This window comes from Hyaena hyaena, unplaced genomic scaffold (assembly GCF_003009895.1).
Source record: "Hyaena hyaena isolate Hyena2069 unplaced genomic scaffold, ASM300989v1 scaffold_546, whole genome shotgun sequence".
Lineage (NCBI taxonomy): Eukaryota > Metazoa > Chordata > Mammalia > Carnivora > Hyaenidae > Hyaena > Hyaena hyaena.
In genome coordinates, this window is record NW_024081179.1 from 107591 (window position 1) to 125315 (window position 17725).

At 38.9% G+C, this 17725-nt stretch overlaps 1 protein-coding gene across 1 annotated transcript; it reads left to right on the plus strand.

Annotated features, from left to right (window-relative positions):
* The first annotated feature begins 7716 nt into the window (after positions 1–7716).
* LOC120247764 (small vasohibin-binding protein-like) lies at positions 7717–7914 on the plus strand. Its single transcript, XM_039255787.1, is given in 1 exon segment — positions 7717–7914. A coding segment is annotated over 1 exon segment (198 nt).
* The last annotated feature ends 9811 nt before the right edge of the window (positions 7915–17725 follow it).

Genomic DNA, 17725 nt, shown 5'->3' on the forward strand with positions numbered 1-17725 from the left:
TGATGGCAACTACATGCTGAAAAAAGAGACTCACTTGAGATCCAAGCCCAAATAGAAAGTGAAAGGACAGGCAAAAGATCTTCCATGCAGATAGTAACCCATAGAGATCGGGGATGACTATGCTAATATCAAACAAATAGACTTTAAAACAAAGATTATTTTTTAAAAAGACATTATAAAAAGTTTACTGCTGCAAAAAGATATAACAGTTATAAACATTGGCACAACTAATAGACTGGGCAAATTTATGAAGGAAGGGGTGTGTCAGCCCAATTGGTTAAGCGCCTGACTCTTAATTTCAGCTCAGGTCGTGATCTCTTTTTCCACTGTTGTGAGATTGAACCCCATTAGGGCTCTGTGCGGACAGTGCAGAGCCTGCTTTGGATTCTCTCTCTCCCTTTCTGCCCTTCCCCAGCTCATTTCTCTCTCTCTCAAAATAAACTTAAAAATATATATAAAGGGAAAACAAAGAATTGAAGGTAGAAATAGTTCTACAGGAGTAGATGGAGACTTTAACACTCCACTCTCAATAGAATAACCAGCCAAAGCAAGGAAATAGAGGACTTACACAGCACATAAACCAACTAGATCTAACCAAAATTTACAGACCATCTTACCCAACAACAGCAGCACACATGTTCTTTCCAAGTACACATTTTCTAGAATAGGCTGTATTTTACGATAAAAAATAAGTCTCAGTATATGTAGAAGGTAAGATAGAGGAATATCTGTGTAGCTCAGTTGGTTAAGCGACTGACTCTTGGTTTCAGCTCAGGTTATGATCTCCCGGTTCATGAGTTCAAACCCAGCATCCGGCTCTCTGCTGTCAGTGCAGAGTCCACTTAGGATCCTCTGTCCCCACTCTTTCTTTGCCCCTCCCCCACTCGTGCTCATGCACTCTCTCTCAAAAATGAACTTTTTTTTTAAAAAAAAAGTAAAACTAAGGGGCACCTGAGTGGCTCAGTGGGTTGAGCATCCAACTCTTGATTTCTGCTCAGGTCATGATCTCACAGTTTGTGAGTTCGAACCCCACAGGGCTCTGTGCTGACTGCAGAGCCTGCTTGAGATTCTTTCCCTTTCTTCCCCTTCCCTGCTCGTGCTCTGTCTCTCTCTCAAAATAAATAATTGTTTTAAAAAGGAGTAGAACTAGAGGGGTGGCCGGATGGCTCAGTAGGTTGGGCATCTGACTTCAGCTCAGGTCATGATCTCATGGTTCATGGGTTCTAGCCCCGTGCCGGACTCTGTTCTGAGTGCTTAGCGCCTAGAACCTGCTTCAGGCTCTCTGTCTCCCTCTCTCTTTGTCCCTCCCCCACTTGTGCTCTGTCTCTCTCTCAAAAATAAGTGCTAAAAAAAATTTTTTAAGGAGTAGAACAAGAAAATATGTTGTGGAGATTAAATAAAATCCTATTAATGGATCAAAGAAGAAATCACAAGGGAAATTAAAAAATATTTTGAGATGGATGAAAACAAAAACAAAACTTAAGAGACCCAGCAAAAACAATTCTAAGCTATACATGCTTAACGTTAAAAATCAAGGATCGGGGCACCTGGGTGGCTTAGTCGGTTAAGCGTCCGGCTTTCGCTTAGGTCATGATCTCGCGGTTCGTGGGTTCGAGCCCCGTGTCGGGCTCTGTGCTGACTGCCAGCTCAGAGCCTGGAGCCTGTTTCAGTCTGTGACTCCCTCTCTCTCTGACCCTCCCCTGCTCACGCTGTCTCTCTCTCTCCTAGAAATAAAAAAAAAAAATTAAAAAAAATAATAAAATAAAAAAAATCAAGGATCTCAAATCAACAACCTAACTTTATAACTTAAGGAACTAGAGAAAGAAGAATAAACCCAAAGCTAGCAGAATGAAGGAAAAAATGGACTAGAGATAAATGAAATAGAGAATAGAAAAATAATAGAGAAAAGTCAGCAAACCAAAAGATACTCTATGCAAATGGAAATCAGATGAAAGAAGGAGTAACTATACTTCTATCAAACAAAATAGAGCTTGAAACAGACTAAAAAAAAAAAGACAACAGTGTTATATACATAATGATAAAGGGGTATCTATACACCCAGCAGAGAAACACTGAAATATATAAAATGAATATTAAAAAACCTAAGGAAGAAATAGCAATACACTAATAATAGGGCACTTGATTGCCCCATTATACCAATGGATAGAACATCGAGACAAAATCAGTAAGGAAACATTAGCTGTAAATGACATGTTAGGCCAGATAGACTTAGATATTTACAGAGCATTCCATCCAAAAGCAACAGAATATACATCCTTCACAAGTGTACATGGAGCATTTTCCAGTATAGATCATATATTAGACCATAAAGCAAGCCTTAATAAATTTAAGAGGATTGAAATAATACCAAGCATCTTTTCCAAACAATGGTATGAAACTAGAAATTAATTTTATGAAGAAGGGGTGCCTGGGTGGCTCAGTTGGTTGGGCGTCCAACTTCGGCTCAGGTCATGATCTCAACGGTTGACAAGTTCAAACCCCAAGTTGGGCTCTGTGCCAACAGCTCAGAGCCTGGAGCCTGCTTTGGATTCTGTGTCTCCCTCTCTCTGCCCCCACCCCACTCATGCTCTGTCTCAAAAATAAATAAACATTAAAAATATGCGTATTTAATTTTAAGAAAAAACTGGAAAATTCACAAATATGTGGAGATTAAAACAGCTACTGAACAACCAATGGGTCAAAGAGGAAATAAAAAATTTAAAAACACCTTGAGACAAATGAAAACAAATATGGCAAAATTTATGGGATGTAACAAAAGCAATTGTAAGAAATTCTTAGTGATAAATGCCAGCCTCAAGAAACAGGAAATGTGGGGCACCTGGGTGGCACAGTCGGTTAAGTGGCCGACTTCGGCTCAGGTCATGATCTCACAGTTCGTGGGTTCAAGCCCCGCGTCGGGCTCTTTGCTGACAGCTCAGATCCTGGAACCTGTTTCAGATTCTGTGTCTTCCTCTCTCTCTGACCCTCCCCTGCTCTTGCTGTCTCTCTCAGAAATAAATAAAAACATTAAAAAAAAAAGAAAGAAACAGGAAGTGTATCAAAACAGCTGAACTCTATACCTCAAGAAAATAAAAAAAGAACAAATGAAGCCCAAAGTTAGAAGGAAAGCTATAACAAAGCATAAATAAGTGAAATAGAGTCTAAAAAGGCAGTGGAAAAGATCAATGGAAGTAAGGGCTGGTTCACTGAAAAAGATAAACTACATTGACAAACTTTTAGCTAGACTCACCAAGAAAAAGAGAGAGAACTCAAAATTAGAAATCAAAGAGCTATTAGAACTGATACCACAGACGGGACACCTGGGTGGCTTAGTTAAGCGTCAGTCTCTTGATTTCTGTTCTGGTCATGATCTCCTGGTCATTAGATCGAGCCCCACATTGGGCTCTGCACTGACAGTACAGAGCCTGCTTGGGATTCTCTATATCTCCCTCTCTCTCAACCCCTCCCCTGCTCATTCTCTCTCAAATGAGCTTTAAAAAAAAAAAAATGATACCACAGAAATACAAAGATCATAAGAGACTATTGTGAACAATTATATGCCAACAAATTAGACCACCTAGAAGAAATGGATACATTTCTAGAAACATACAACCTACCAAGACTGAATTGTGATGAAATAGAAAATCTGAACAGAATGATTACTAGTAAGGAGATTAAATCAGTAATCAAAAACCTCCAAACAAAAGTCCAGGACTAGATGGCCTCACTGGTGAATTCTGCCAAACATTCAAAGAAGAATTAATCTCAACCATTCTCAAACTCTTCCAAAAAATAGAAGAGGGAACTCTTCCAAACACTTATGAAGCCAGCACTACTCTGATACCAAAACCAGACAAGGATGCCACAAGAAAAGAAAATTACAGGCTAATATCTCTAATAAATACAGATGCAAAAATTATCAAAATATTAGCAAACTGAATTGAAAAATACACTAAAATGATCATACACCATGATCAAGTGGGATTTATTCCAGGGATGCGAGGACCCAGGGTTCAATGTCAATTGATATGCCACCTTAACGAGGAAATAATCATATGATCATCTCAATCAATGCATGAAAAGCATTTGACAAAATTCAATATCCACTTACGATAAAACACAAAAAAGCAAGTATAGAGGGAATATATCTCAACCTAAAAAAGGCCATGTATGACAAGCCTATAGCTAACATCATACTCTATGTACCCGAAATGGTAAGATCAGGAATAAGACAAGGATGCCCATTCTTGCCACTTTGCTTCACTATAGTATTATTGGAATTCCTAGCTAGAGCAGTTAGGTAGGAAAAGGCATCCATATTTGAAAGGAAAACTAAAACTGCCACCATTTGCAAATGACATGATGATATATATAGAAAAATCTAAACATTTCATCAAAAAACTATTAGAGCTAATAAATTCAGTAAAGTTGGATACAAAATCATGATACAAAATCAGTTCCATTTCTATATGCTAATAATGAACTATCAAAGAAATTAAGAAAACAATCCCATTTACAATAGCATCAAAAAGAATAAAATACCTAGGAATAAACGTAACCAAGGAAGCGAAAGACCTGCATATTAAAAACTACAAGGGGCGCCTGGGCAGCTCAGTTGGTTGAGCATCTGACCCTTGATTTTGGCTCAGGTCGAGATCCTAGGATCATGGGATTGAGCCCTGTATTGGGCTCTGTCTTGAACGTGGAGCCTGCTTAAGATTCTCTCTCCCTCTCTGCTTCTCCACCCCCACTCTCTCTAAAGTTAAAAAAAAGAAAGAAAAACTGCGAGACAGTAACAAAAGAAATAGAAAATACAAGTAAATGGAAAGATATCCTTTTCTTATGGAATGGAAGAATTGATATTGTTATAGTTTCCATACCACCCAAAGCAATATACAGATCAGTGCAATCTCTATCAAAATTTCAATGGCATTTTTCAAAGAAATAGAATAAACCTAAAACTTGTATAGAACACAAAAGATCTCAAATAGCCAAAGCAATATTGAGAAAGAAGAACAAAGCTGGAGGCATCACACTCCCTGACTTCAAACTGTATTACAAAGCTATAGTAATTAGATGGCAGACTAGGGGGACCCTGAGTTTGCCCCATTCCATGGATACAACTAGATAACATATCGGTATGAATAGCCCAAAAAATTATCTGGAGACTGTCAGAATAAACTCCACAACTTAAAAGTAGAGGAGAGGACACATGGAGAAAAAGAAAGAGTGAAGACAGTCTGAGAGTGAATGGACTACCTGTCCATGGTGGGGAGAAAGGGTGAAAAACAAGAGTTTCACACCAGGAAACCCAGAAATGGGGAGGATGAATCCCCGTAATATTTGCCTTTGAGAGAGGGGCCACATTTCATTGAGTTCTTACAACTGGTGGGACTTAAACCCTGGAATTTAAAAAATTGGTGACCTTGGCTCAGAGGATGTTAAGAAGTGGAGTCCCTGCCCTTAAAGAGACAGTATAACAAACAGCCTGTGAAGATACAGTGTACAACTACCAGTTTGAAAAATGCCAAGGACAGACAGGAGGGGCAGTAATTTGCTCAACCCAGAGTGTGTCCGTAAGAGACAAGGATGATGGGGAGATCCCTTCAGAGTCACAGTGCGGGCAGGGGCCACTTCCCTTCCCCTCCCTTCAGCATAAACAACAGCCATCTGTGGGAACTAGGACAGCATCAACATGTTACCTAACTTGCTTACACCAAGTCCCCTGTACCCCCTGGACTTCAGTGGATCTGCCCTTCCCAGTCACACTCCCCTTAGTCCCAGCACTACTGGCAGCTCCTCCAGAAGACAGGCATAAACTCTGACAACACCACATCTCCCAATTTTAGTATATGTGCTGCCGAAGCGAGCACACCACATCTCCCAATCTGCACATTTTGTAGACCTCAGTTCTGGTGGTTGTGGGGGTAGATCTCATTCTGCAAGCAGACCATTGCACACCTTGTTAAAACATACCCCAACCCTGCTGGGGACCAAACACTACACACAGTAGGCAAAAGAGAGCCTCTGCAAGACTATTGAACTGAAGAAAAAGGAGGCCAAGATTCAATAGCAGAACATACACAACACACATAGGAGACACTCCTTGAAGCGTCAGGCCCTGAGGAACGGGGACACTGCAATGCAAGGCACAACAAGGCCTTTTCTTCATAAGGCTAATATCATCAAGAGCAAGACAAGTAGCTGACTCTCCTAAAACACAAAACAGACACAGAGAGACAAAATGAGGAGACAGAGAAATATGTCTCAAATAAAAGAACAGGACCAAACCATAGCAAGAGACCTAAACAAAATGGATATATGTGATAACTTGATAGAAAATTTAAAGTAATGATCATAAAGATACTCATTGGATTTGAGAAAATAGTAGAGGACATCAGTGAGATCTCTAACATAGATAAAGAACCAATCAGAGATCAAGAACACAATAAATGAAATTTAAAATATATCTGATGGAATAAATACCAGGCGAGATGAAGGAGAGGAATGAATTAACAACCTGGAAGACAGTGGACTTGGTTACTTTGAAAAAAGGAGAGGAAAGAAAATTATGCAAATTGAGAATAGTCTTATGGAACTTGGTGATTCTAAGTGTAATAACATTTAGGGATCTTAGAAGAAGAACAGAGAGAAAATGGAATAGAAAATTTATCTGAAGAAATAATAGCTGAAAACTTATCTAATCTGGGAAAGGAAACAGAGATCCAGATCCAGGAGGCATAGAAATCTCCCAAAAATTCAATCCCAGGAGGTCCACACCAAGACATATAGTAATTAAAATGACAAAAAAAGCAGTGACAAAAAAATTTAAAGCACCAAGCAAAAAAAAAGACAGTTACATGCAATGGAAACCCCATAAGGCTATCAGTGGATTTTTCAGCAGAAACATTACAGGCCAGAAAGGAGTGGCATGACATATTCAAAGAGCTGAAAGGGAAAATTTTTCAGTCAAGAATACCTTCTACCTCAAGGCTATCATTCAGAATAGAAGGAGAGAGAGAATTTCTCAGACAAACAAAAACTAAAGGAGTTCATGACCACTAAATAAGCCCTACAGGAAATACTAAAGGGGATTCTTTGGAAAGGAAAGACCATAAGTGAGAGTATGAAAAGTGAAAAAAACAAAAGCATTAAAAGTAAATATTTCTGTAAAAATCAGTCAAGGGATTCATAAAATAAAAGGATGTAAAATATGACAGCATATACCTAATAGGTGGTAGAGAAAGAAGTAAAGAATGGGTTCAAGCTAAAGCAACCATCAAACTAATACAGACTGCTATACACAGAAGTGCTATACACAAACCTAATGATAACCATGAATCCAAAACCAGTAATAGATATGCAAATAATAAAGAGAAAGGAATCCAAGTATATCACTAAAAAAAAAAAAAAAAAGCCAGCTAATCATGAGAGAAGAGAGCAAAGAAAGGAACAAAGAGTTACAAAAACAACCATGAAGCAAGTAACAAATGCCAATAAATACATATCTATCAATAATTACTTTGAATGTAAATGCACTGAATGCTTTATTCAAAAGACACAGGGTGACAGAGTGGATTAAAAAAAAAGATCCCCCCCCCAAAAAAAAAAGAGACCCATCTATATGCTGTGTACAAGAGAATTGTTTCAGACTGAGAGACACCTGCAGACTGAAAGTGAAGGGATGGAGCCCTGCCCAATCAGGCACAGCGGCTCATGACTCCACCTATGCATAAAGAAAAATCCAAAGTTAAACAACCTGTCAGCAAAGTTGAGAAGGCCAAGAAGAAATCAGCCCACTAGGAGCTGAGGCAAAGATGAACAGAGATCTATGCCCTCCAGAGAGTCATAACAGAGATGGAGCAACAGCAGTTCAATGAGTTGTGTAAATTGATGCAGCCTTCTGGAGAGTGAGCCATTCCATGTTCAAACTAGATAGGACCCTGGAGGCTTTGTCAGCTTGTTACTAGTTTTAGGCTGAGATGGTTCATTTGGAACCTTACAGAACTAGACAGCAAGACTTTTGTGTTATCCCTAAAACTGGATGAATCTGAACTTTCTGTGTGTAACTTTGGCCTCACTGATTCCTCCAGTCTGAATTGTCCCAGTACTTGCTGAAGAGACTTGTTTTGTTCTTCTAAGACAATATTTCTTGTGAAACTGTAGATCTTCTCCAAATGTATGAATAAAATACTAATAAAGTGAGGGGATGGAGAAACATTCATTATGCAAATGGATGCCAGAAGAAAGCTAGGGTAGCAATTCTTATACTGGACCAAATAGATTTTAAAACAAAGACTGTAACAAGAGATGAAGAAGGACACTATTTATTAATAAAGGGGACAATCTAACAAGAGGGTATATAACAATTGTAAATATTTATGCACCCAACATGGAAATACCCAAATACATAAAACAGTTAATAACAAATATAAAGGAAACAAATTATAGTAATAAAATAATAGTAGGGGACATAATACCTCACTTACATGATTCAAACAAAATCAACAAGAAAATAATGACTTTGAATGACACACTGGACCAGATGGATTTTAACAGACTTATTCAGAACATTCTATCCTAGGGGTGCCTGGGTGGCTCAGTCCGATTTCGGCTCAGGTCATGATCTCACAGTTTGTGGGTTTGAGCCCCGCGTTGGGCTCTGTGCTGACAGCTAGCTCAGAGCCTGGAGCCTGCTTCAGATTCTGTGTCTCCTACTCTCTCTGTCCCTCCTCCCTCATGCTTTGTCTCTATCTCAAAAAATAAATAAAACATTTTTTTAAAAATTAAAAAAAAGAACATTCTACCCTAAAACAGCAGAATCTAAGTTATACCATGCACCTTTTCTGACCACAATGCTACGAAACTAGACATCAACCACAAGATAAAAAATATGGAAAGACCACAATACATGGAGTTTAAATAACATGCTATTAAACAGTGAATGGGTCAACCAATAAATTAAAGAAAAAAATTAAAATTACATGGAAACAAATGAAAATGAAAACACAACATTCCAAAATCTTTGGGATGCAGCACAAGTGGTTCTAAGAGGGAAGTTCGTACAATATAGGCCTACCTGAAGAAGCAAGAAAAATCTCAAACAACTTAATCTTACACCTAAATGAGCTAAAGAAGGAACAAACAAAACCCAAACACAACAAAAGGAAGGGAATAATAAAGATTAGAGCAGAAATAAATGATATAGAAACTAAAAAACAAACAAAAAATGAAACCAGGAGCCGGTTCTTTGAAAAGATCAACAAAATTGATAAACCTCTAGCCAGACACTAGAGAAAGAAGGAGAGACTAATCGTAACAAAATATTATGAACATATATACCAAAAATGGGACAATTTAGAAGAATAGGATAAATTCCTAGAAACTTGTAACCTCTAAAACTAAAGCAGGAAGAAATAGATAATTTGAAGAGACTAATTACCAGCAATAAAACTGAATCAATAATCAAAAAATTCCCAAAAATAGAAAGTTCAGAACCAGACAGCTTCACAGACAAACTCTACCAAACATTTAAAGAAGAGTTAATGTTTTTTCTTCTGAAACTATTCCAAAAAGTAAAAGAGAAAGGGAAACTTCCAAATTCATTCTATGAGGCCAGTATCACCCTGATACCAAAACCAGATAAAGACACCACACAAAAAAGAGAATTACAGGCCAATATCTCTTACAAATACCAATGCAAAATTCCTCATTAAAATTAAACTGAATTCAACAATACATTTAAAAACTCCTATACCACAATCAAGTGGGATTTATTCCTTAGGATGCAAGTGTCGTTCAATATTTGCAAAACAATCAACATGGTATGTCACATCAAGAAGAGAAAGGATATGATCATTTCAATAGATGCAGAGAAAGCATTTGACAAAGTACACCATCCATTTGTGACAGAAACCCTCAACAAAGAAGGCTTAGAGGGAACATATCTCAACATAATAAAGGCCTTATATGAAAACCCCACAGATGGTGTGCCTGGGTGGCTCAGTCGGTTAAGCGTCCAACTTTAGCTCAGGTCATGATCTCACGGTTCGTGGGTTCGAGCCCCGCATCGGGCTCTGTGCTGACAGCTAGCTCAGAGCCTGGAGCCTGTTTCACGTTCTGTGTCTCCCTCTCTTTCTGACCCTCACCTGCTCACACTGTCTCTCTCTCTCTCAGAAATAAATAAAATATTTAAAAAATTTTTTAAAAAAAGAAAACAATCCTATTTATAGTTGCACCCAAAACAGTAAAATATCTAGGAATAAACTTAACGAGAGAGGTGAAAGACTTGTACTCTGAAGAAATTCAAGATAATGCAAAGAAATGGAAAGACGTTCCATACTCATGGATTGGAAGAAACATATTGTTAAAATGCCTATACTACCCAAAGCAATCAACAGATTTACTGCACTCCCTGTCAAAATAGCAATGTCATTTTTTTCACAGAACTAGAACAAACAATCCTAAAAATGGTACAGAACCACAAAATACCTCAAATAACCAGAACAGTGTTGAAACAGAAAAACAGGACTGGAGGTTTCACAATTCCAGACTTCAAGTTTTATTACGAAGTGGTAGTAATTAAAACAGTACGGTACTGGCATAAAAACAGACATCTAGATCAATGCAACAGATAGAGAGCCCAGAAATAAACCCACACATATATGGTCAATTAGTTTACAACAAAGGAGCCAATAATATACAATGGAGAAAGGACGATCTCTTCAATAAATGGTGCTGGGAAAATTGGACCACCATCTCACACCATTCACAAGAATTAACTCAAAATAGATGAAATACTTGAACATAAGACCTGAAACTGTAAAACTCCTGGAAGAAAAGATACCTCTTTTACATGGATCTTAATGATACATTTTTAAATCATTTTTTAATCTGACACCAAAAGCAAAATCAACAAAAGCAAAAATAAACAAGTGGGACTACATCAAACTAAAAACTCTCTCACAGCAAAGGAAACTGTCAACAAAATGAAAAGAAAAATCTATTGGGGCACCTGGGTGGCTCAGTTGGTTATGCGTCCAACTTGGCTCAGATCATGATCTCACATTTTGTGAGTTCAAGCACCACATCAGATTCTGTGCTGACGGCTCAGAGCTGGGGGCCTGCTTCAGATTCTGTGTCTCCCACTCTCTCTGCCCCTTCCTTGCTCTCTCTCTCAAAAATAAATAACAAAACATTTAAGATTTTTTTAAAGAAAAGACAGCCTACTGAATGGAAGAAAATATTTGCAAGTTATCTGTCTTATAAAGGACTAATATGCAAAAAAATGAAGAACTCATACAATTTTATAACAAAATAACCCATAAATAATCCTATTAAAGAGTGACTAGACATTTTCTATGAAGCAGACATACAGATGGCTAACAGGTACATAAAAAGATGCTCAATATGATGAATCATCAGGGAAATGCAAATCAAAACCACAGTAAGGCATCACTTCACACCTGTTAGCATGGTGATTATCAAAAAGATAAGAAGTAAAAAGTGTTGGTTAGGATGTGGAGAAAAGGGAACCTTGTATACTGTCAAGGGGAATGTAAATTGGTGTAACCACTACAGAAAACAGTATGGAGGCTCCTCAAAAAATAAAATTAGAACTACCATACAATTCAGCAGTTCCACATCTAGATACTTATTTGAAGAAAACAAAAATACTAACTTGAAAAGTCATGCATTCCCATGTTTATTGCAGCATCATTTACAATAGTCAAGACATGGACACAATGTTAGGTATACATCAATGGATGAATGGATAAAGAAATTATGGTATAGATATATACAATGGACAATTATTCAGCTATTAAAAAGAATAAAATCTTGCCATTTATTTTTTCATTTTTTAATGTTTATTTTTGAGAGAGAGAGACAGAGTGCGAGCAGGGGAGGAGCAGAGAGGAAGACTCAGAATCTGAAACAGACTCCAGATTCTGAGCTGTCAGCAGAGTCCAAATCGTGAGATCATGACCTCAGCCAAAGTCAGATGCTACTCAGGTGCCCCAAAATCTTGCCATTTATGACAACATGGGTGGATGACAAGAGTATTATGAAAATTGGAATAAGTTAGAGGAAGACAAATACCATATGATCTCTCTATATGTAATCTTTAAAAAATATGATAGTTACAGATAATAAATATTAGTTGCTAGAGATGGACTGGGGAAGAATGGGTGAACTTTTTTTTAGATTAAATAAAATGGAAAAAATTAAATAATTTTAATGAAGAAAATCTCAACAACATAGCTTCTGTACATTAACAATGAACAATGTGAAAAGGAAATAAAGAACACAATTCTATTTACAATAACATCAAAAAGAATGAAATGCTGGGGCGCCTGGGTGGCTTAGTCGGTTGAGCGTCTGACTTTCGCTTAGGTCATGATCTCGCGGTTCGTGGGTTCGAGCCCCGCATCGGGCTCTGTGCTGACTGCCAGCTCAGAGCCTGGAGCCAATTTCAGAGTCTGTGTCTCCCTCTCTCTCTGACCCTCCCCTGCTCATGCTGTCTGTCTCTCTCTCCTAGAAATAAATTAAAAATATATTTAAAAAAAAAAAAAGAATGAAATGCTTAGGAGTTAACTAAGGAGATTGAAGACATGTACAATAAAACTTACAAAATATTGCTGAAAGAAATTAAAGACAAAAATAAATGGAAACATATCCCATGCTCATGGATTGGAAGAATTAATACTGTTAAGTGGCTCCTGGGTGGCTTAGTCGGTTAAGCGTCAGACTTCAGCTCACATCATGATCTCTCAGGTTGGGAGTTCCAGCCCCACATCGGGCTCAGTGCTGACAGCTCAGAGTCTGGAGCTGCTTCGGATTCTGTGTCTCCCTCTCTCTTTGCCCCTCCCCTCCTCATGCTCTGTCTTTCTCTAAAAAAAAAATAAACATTAAAAAAAAGAATTACTGTTGTTAAGATGTCAATATTATCCAAAGCAAGTAGAGTTATTTAGGATTATGTTTTAAAATTATAACACTATAATTCAAATTTATACAGCCTTAACGTCAATAGCATACTCTGCTCCTATCATCATTACCACCTCTTTCATTTACTGCTGTCAGAAATCACTGCTTTATGCATTGTGTGTCCAACAACATAAGCTAATAACTGTTTTTATTCATTAGTCTTTTAAATCATATAGAAAATTAAAAGTAGAGTTACAAACCAAAATTTAAAAAATACTTTCTTTTACAATTACCCATGTATCGCTTCTTGGCCTGACTTTTGGCTAAGATCAAGTGTACAGTCACCCACGTGTTTACCCTTACTGGAGATCTTTATTTCTTCAAGAGCTTCAAGTTACTACCTAGAGTCCTTTCATTTCAGTCAGAAGGAGTTTCTTCATTTTCAGCATTTCTTTTTAATTTTTAAGAAATGTTTACTTTAGGGACATCTGGGTGGCTCAGTTGTTTGGGTGTCCGACTTCGGCTCAGGTCATGATCTCATGGTTTGTGGGTTCAAGCCCCACATCGGGCTCTGTGCTGACAGCTCAGAGACTGGAGCCTGTTTCAGATTCTGTGTCTCCCTCTCTCTCTCTCTCTCTCTCTGACCCTCCCCTGCTCACGCTGTCTTTCTCTCTCAGAAATAATAAAAAACATTTAAAATTAAAAAAAAAAGAGAAATGTTTATTTTATTCTATTTTTGAGAGAGAAAGAGCACAAGCAGGGGGAAGGGGCAGAGAGAGAGAGGGAGACAGAATCCAAAGCAGGCTCCAAGCTATGAGTGGTCAGCACAGAGCCTGACACGGGGCTCAAACTCATGAACCATGAGATCATGACCTGAGTTGAAGTCGGACTCTTAACCAACTGAGCAACCCAGGTGCCCCTCCCTTCAGCATTTCTTGTAGAGCTGGTCTCATGGTAATAAACTTTCTCAGTTTTTTTTTAATTTTTAAAAAATTTTTATTAAGGAGTATCTTAATTTCTCCTTCATTTTTGGAGGACAGTTTTCCCAGATATAGGATTCTTGCTTGACAGGTTTTTTTTTTCTTCAGCATTTGAATATCTCAACTCCTTGCCCTCTGGCCGCCAAGGGTTTTTTGTTTGTATTTAGAGACAGAGAGAAAAAGAAGGGAAGGAGCAGACAGAGAGGTGGAGAGAGAATCTTAAGCAGGTTCCACACTAAGCACAGAGCCTGACATGGGGCTCCATCCCATGACAGTGAGGTCATGACATGAGCCTCCCAGGTTCCCCTGGCCTCCAAGTTTTTTGATAAATTTGCTAATAATCTTATTGGGAATCCCTGTATATGATGACTTGCTGCTCTCTTGTTGCTTTCAAGTCTCTTTGTAAAAAAAAAAAAAAAAAAAAAGAGTCTCTTTGTCTTTGTGTTTTGAATTTATTATAAGGTTTCCTGGTGAGAGTCTCTTGAGCGTGTCCACTCACGTCTGCCTTCTAAGTTGACAGGTTGTCACCATGATTCTTTGATTAATCTCTTTGCCCTCCCTTCTTGTCCTTCCAAGACCTTACAGTGCATATGTTGGTCCTTTGGGTTCTGCTCCTTTTCCTTCAAACTTTTTCTTTCTGCTCCTCAGACTGAGTAATTTCCATTATCCTATCTTCATGTTTGTTGATTCTTTCTTCTGCTTGCTCAAATTCACTTTTGAATCCTCTCCTAAATTGTTTTCTTTTAGCTATTATACTTTTCAGATCCAGCATTTACTTTTGATTCTTTTCATGTTTTCCATCAATTCATGGATATTTCCACTTTGGTCATATATCATTTCCTTGACTCTGTCCATGTATTCCTTTGAATTATCTTTTTTAAAAAAAATTTAACGTTTATTTATTTTTGAGAGACAGAGAGAGACAGAGTGTGCTGGGAGAGGGACAGGGAGAGAGGGAGACACAGATTTCAAAGCAGACTCCAGGCTCTGAGCTGTCAGCACAGAGCCTGACCCATGGCTCGAACCCACAAACTGTGAGATCATGACCTGAACTGAAGTTGAACACTTAACCAACTGAGCCACCCAGGTACCCCAAACTATCTTTTTTTTTTTTTTTTTTAGTTTATTTATTTTGAGAGAGAGATAAAGAGAGCAAATGCATATGAGCAGTGGAGAGGCAGAGATGAGAGAGTAAGAATCCCAAGCAGGCTCTGTGCTGCTACCACAGAGCCAGATGCAGAATTCAACCCTACAAGTCTCGAGACCTGGACCTGGGCCAAAATCAAGTCGGACGCTCAACTGACTGAGCCACCCAGGCACCCTGCTCTTTGAATTATCTTTAAGACAGTTGTTTTCAAATCTTTCTAGCAAGTCCACCATGTGTTCTTCCTTTGATGAGGTTTCTGTCTTTGATTAGTCCAGACTTCCCTGTATTTTTATGTCTATTGTGATTCATTGTTGTTGTCGTTGAAAACTGAATGTTTGGATTTTACAAAGTGGTAACTCTGGAAATCAGATTATCTCCTTCCCCAATATTTTAAAAATAATTGGTGTAGGGTATTTTTGTGGTGACGGTCAGCCTGAGGTGTAAATTTAAGGTCTTCTCAGGTTTTTTTCTGGGCATATGCAGTGACTTTTCTAAATTACCCTGTATATGTGCTTACTTTTGAATGTCTGAATTCTTAGTTGTCTGGTTCCCGAATGGAGAAAAAAGGAAAATGAAGGGTAAAAACCAAAACCAAAAAAATTAAAACAAACAGGACCTGTGTCTTTATTTATTTTTTTTTAAACTTTTTTTAACATTTATTATTTTTGAGAGACAGAGTACAAGTGGGGTAGGGACAGAGAAAGAGGGAGATACAGAATCCAAAGCAGGCTCCAGGCTCTGAGCTGTCTGCACAGAGCCCGATGCAGGATTTGAACTCATGAACCATGAGATCATGACCTGAGCCAAAGTCGGATGTTTAACCAACTGAGGCATCCAGGTGCCCCAGGATCTGTGTCTTTAAATTCCCTGGAAGTCACTTTAGCTGGTGGGTTTGAGCCCTGAGAGCCACCTCTGTGTCTGCACTCCTGTGGTCACAAGCAATGATCCATGATCAGGACACAGATCCCTGGTATTTGGAGAAGAATGTCCTTATTGCCCACCTGGCTCCCACAAGCCATTATAGGGACATGGGCATGGCTTGCTGCTCTTGGGCAAAGGGACACTGGGGCATGGGTAGCTGTTACTATCCTAAAAGATCACATCACCTGAAAATAATCAGGGCTCACCACCCAAGTCTTCGCCTGGAAAATGAAAGCTCCAAAGTAGTGACAGCAGATGATTCTGACACTACAATTGTTGTCTAGGTGGGGGGACAAATTCTTGGCTCTTCCTACTCCATATTCCCTGATGTTACTGCTATATAACGAACTCTTACAACTCAATAATAAAAAGAGAGATAGCCACCTGGGTGGCTCAGTCAGTTAAGCAGCAGACTTCTACTCAGGTTATGATCTCATGCTTTGTGAGTTCAAGCCTCATGTCGGGCTCTGTGCTGACAGCTCAGAGCTTGGCGCCTGCTTTGGATTCTGTGTCTCCCTCTTTCTCTGCCCCTTCCCTGCTCACACTCTGTCTCTTTCTCTTTCAAAAATAAGTAAATGTTAAAAAAAAAAAGTTTAGGAGTGCCTGGGTGGCTCTGTTGGTTGAGCATCCGACTTCAGCCCAGGTCATGATCTTGTGGTTCCCGAGTTTGAGCCCTGAGTCAGGCTCTGTGCTGACAGCTCAGAAGCCTGGAACCAGCTTCAGATTTTGTGTCTCCCTCTCTCTCTGCCCCTCCCCAGCTCATGCTCTGTCTCTTTATCTCGCGCTGAAAAACAAATTTAAAAAACAATAAAAAATTAAAAAAATTTTTTTTAACTGGGCAAAGGATCTGTATGGACATTGCTCCAAAGAAAACATCCAAGTGGCTAAGAAGCACATTAAAAGATGCTCAACACCTCTAGCCATCAGGACAATCCAAACCCAAACCACACGAGATACAACTTCACAACCACTAGGGTGATGTGCTAGGCCAAAAAGTGACACCCCAAAAGATAGCCACATCAAATCCCTGCAACCTGTGAGTGTTACCTTTTGTGGCAACAAACATGACTAAGATAGGACCTTAAGAGGGGAGCTTATCCTGCCTTCTCTGGGGGGCCCTAGACGCAATCACATGTATCTACAGCAGAGGGGAGGCGGGGTTGAGAGAAACACACAGAGGTGAGGACATGCAATGACAAAAGCAGAGTTTGGAGTGATGTAGCCAAAAGCCAAGAATGCTACAGCCACCAGAAGCTGGAAGAAGCAGAAACATAATCTCTCCTGGAGCCTTCCGAGGGGGCACGGCCATCCTGACTTGCTGACTGTGGACTTCTGGCCTCCAGAACCGGAAATAAATTTCTGTTGCTTTAAGCCCTTGAGTTTGTGGTACTTTATTACCCAGGACACTAGTGCAGGTGGCTATAATTAAAAAAAAAGACTTACAATAACAAACGTTGGTGAAGACGTGGAGATAATGGGGATCTCACATACAGCTATTGTGGAAAACGGCTTGCAGTTCCTCAAAAGATTAAATAGAGTTATCATATGACCCAGCAATTCTGCTCCCCAGTAATAAAGAGAAATTAAAATGTATGTCCACATAAAAACTTGCCTGTGAATGTTATAGCAGTACTGTTTTTTAACAGTCGAAAGTGGAAAACAACCCAAATGTCCACCAACTGATGAATGGATCGATAAAACCATGTATCCACATACAATGGATTGTTATTTTGCTTTGGGTGGTTTGCTATTT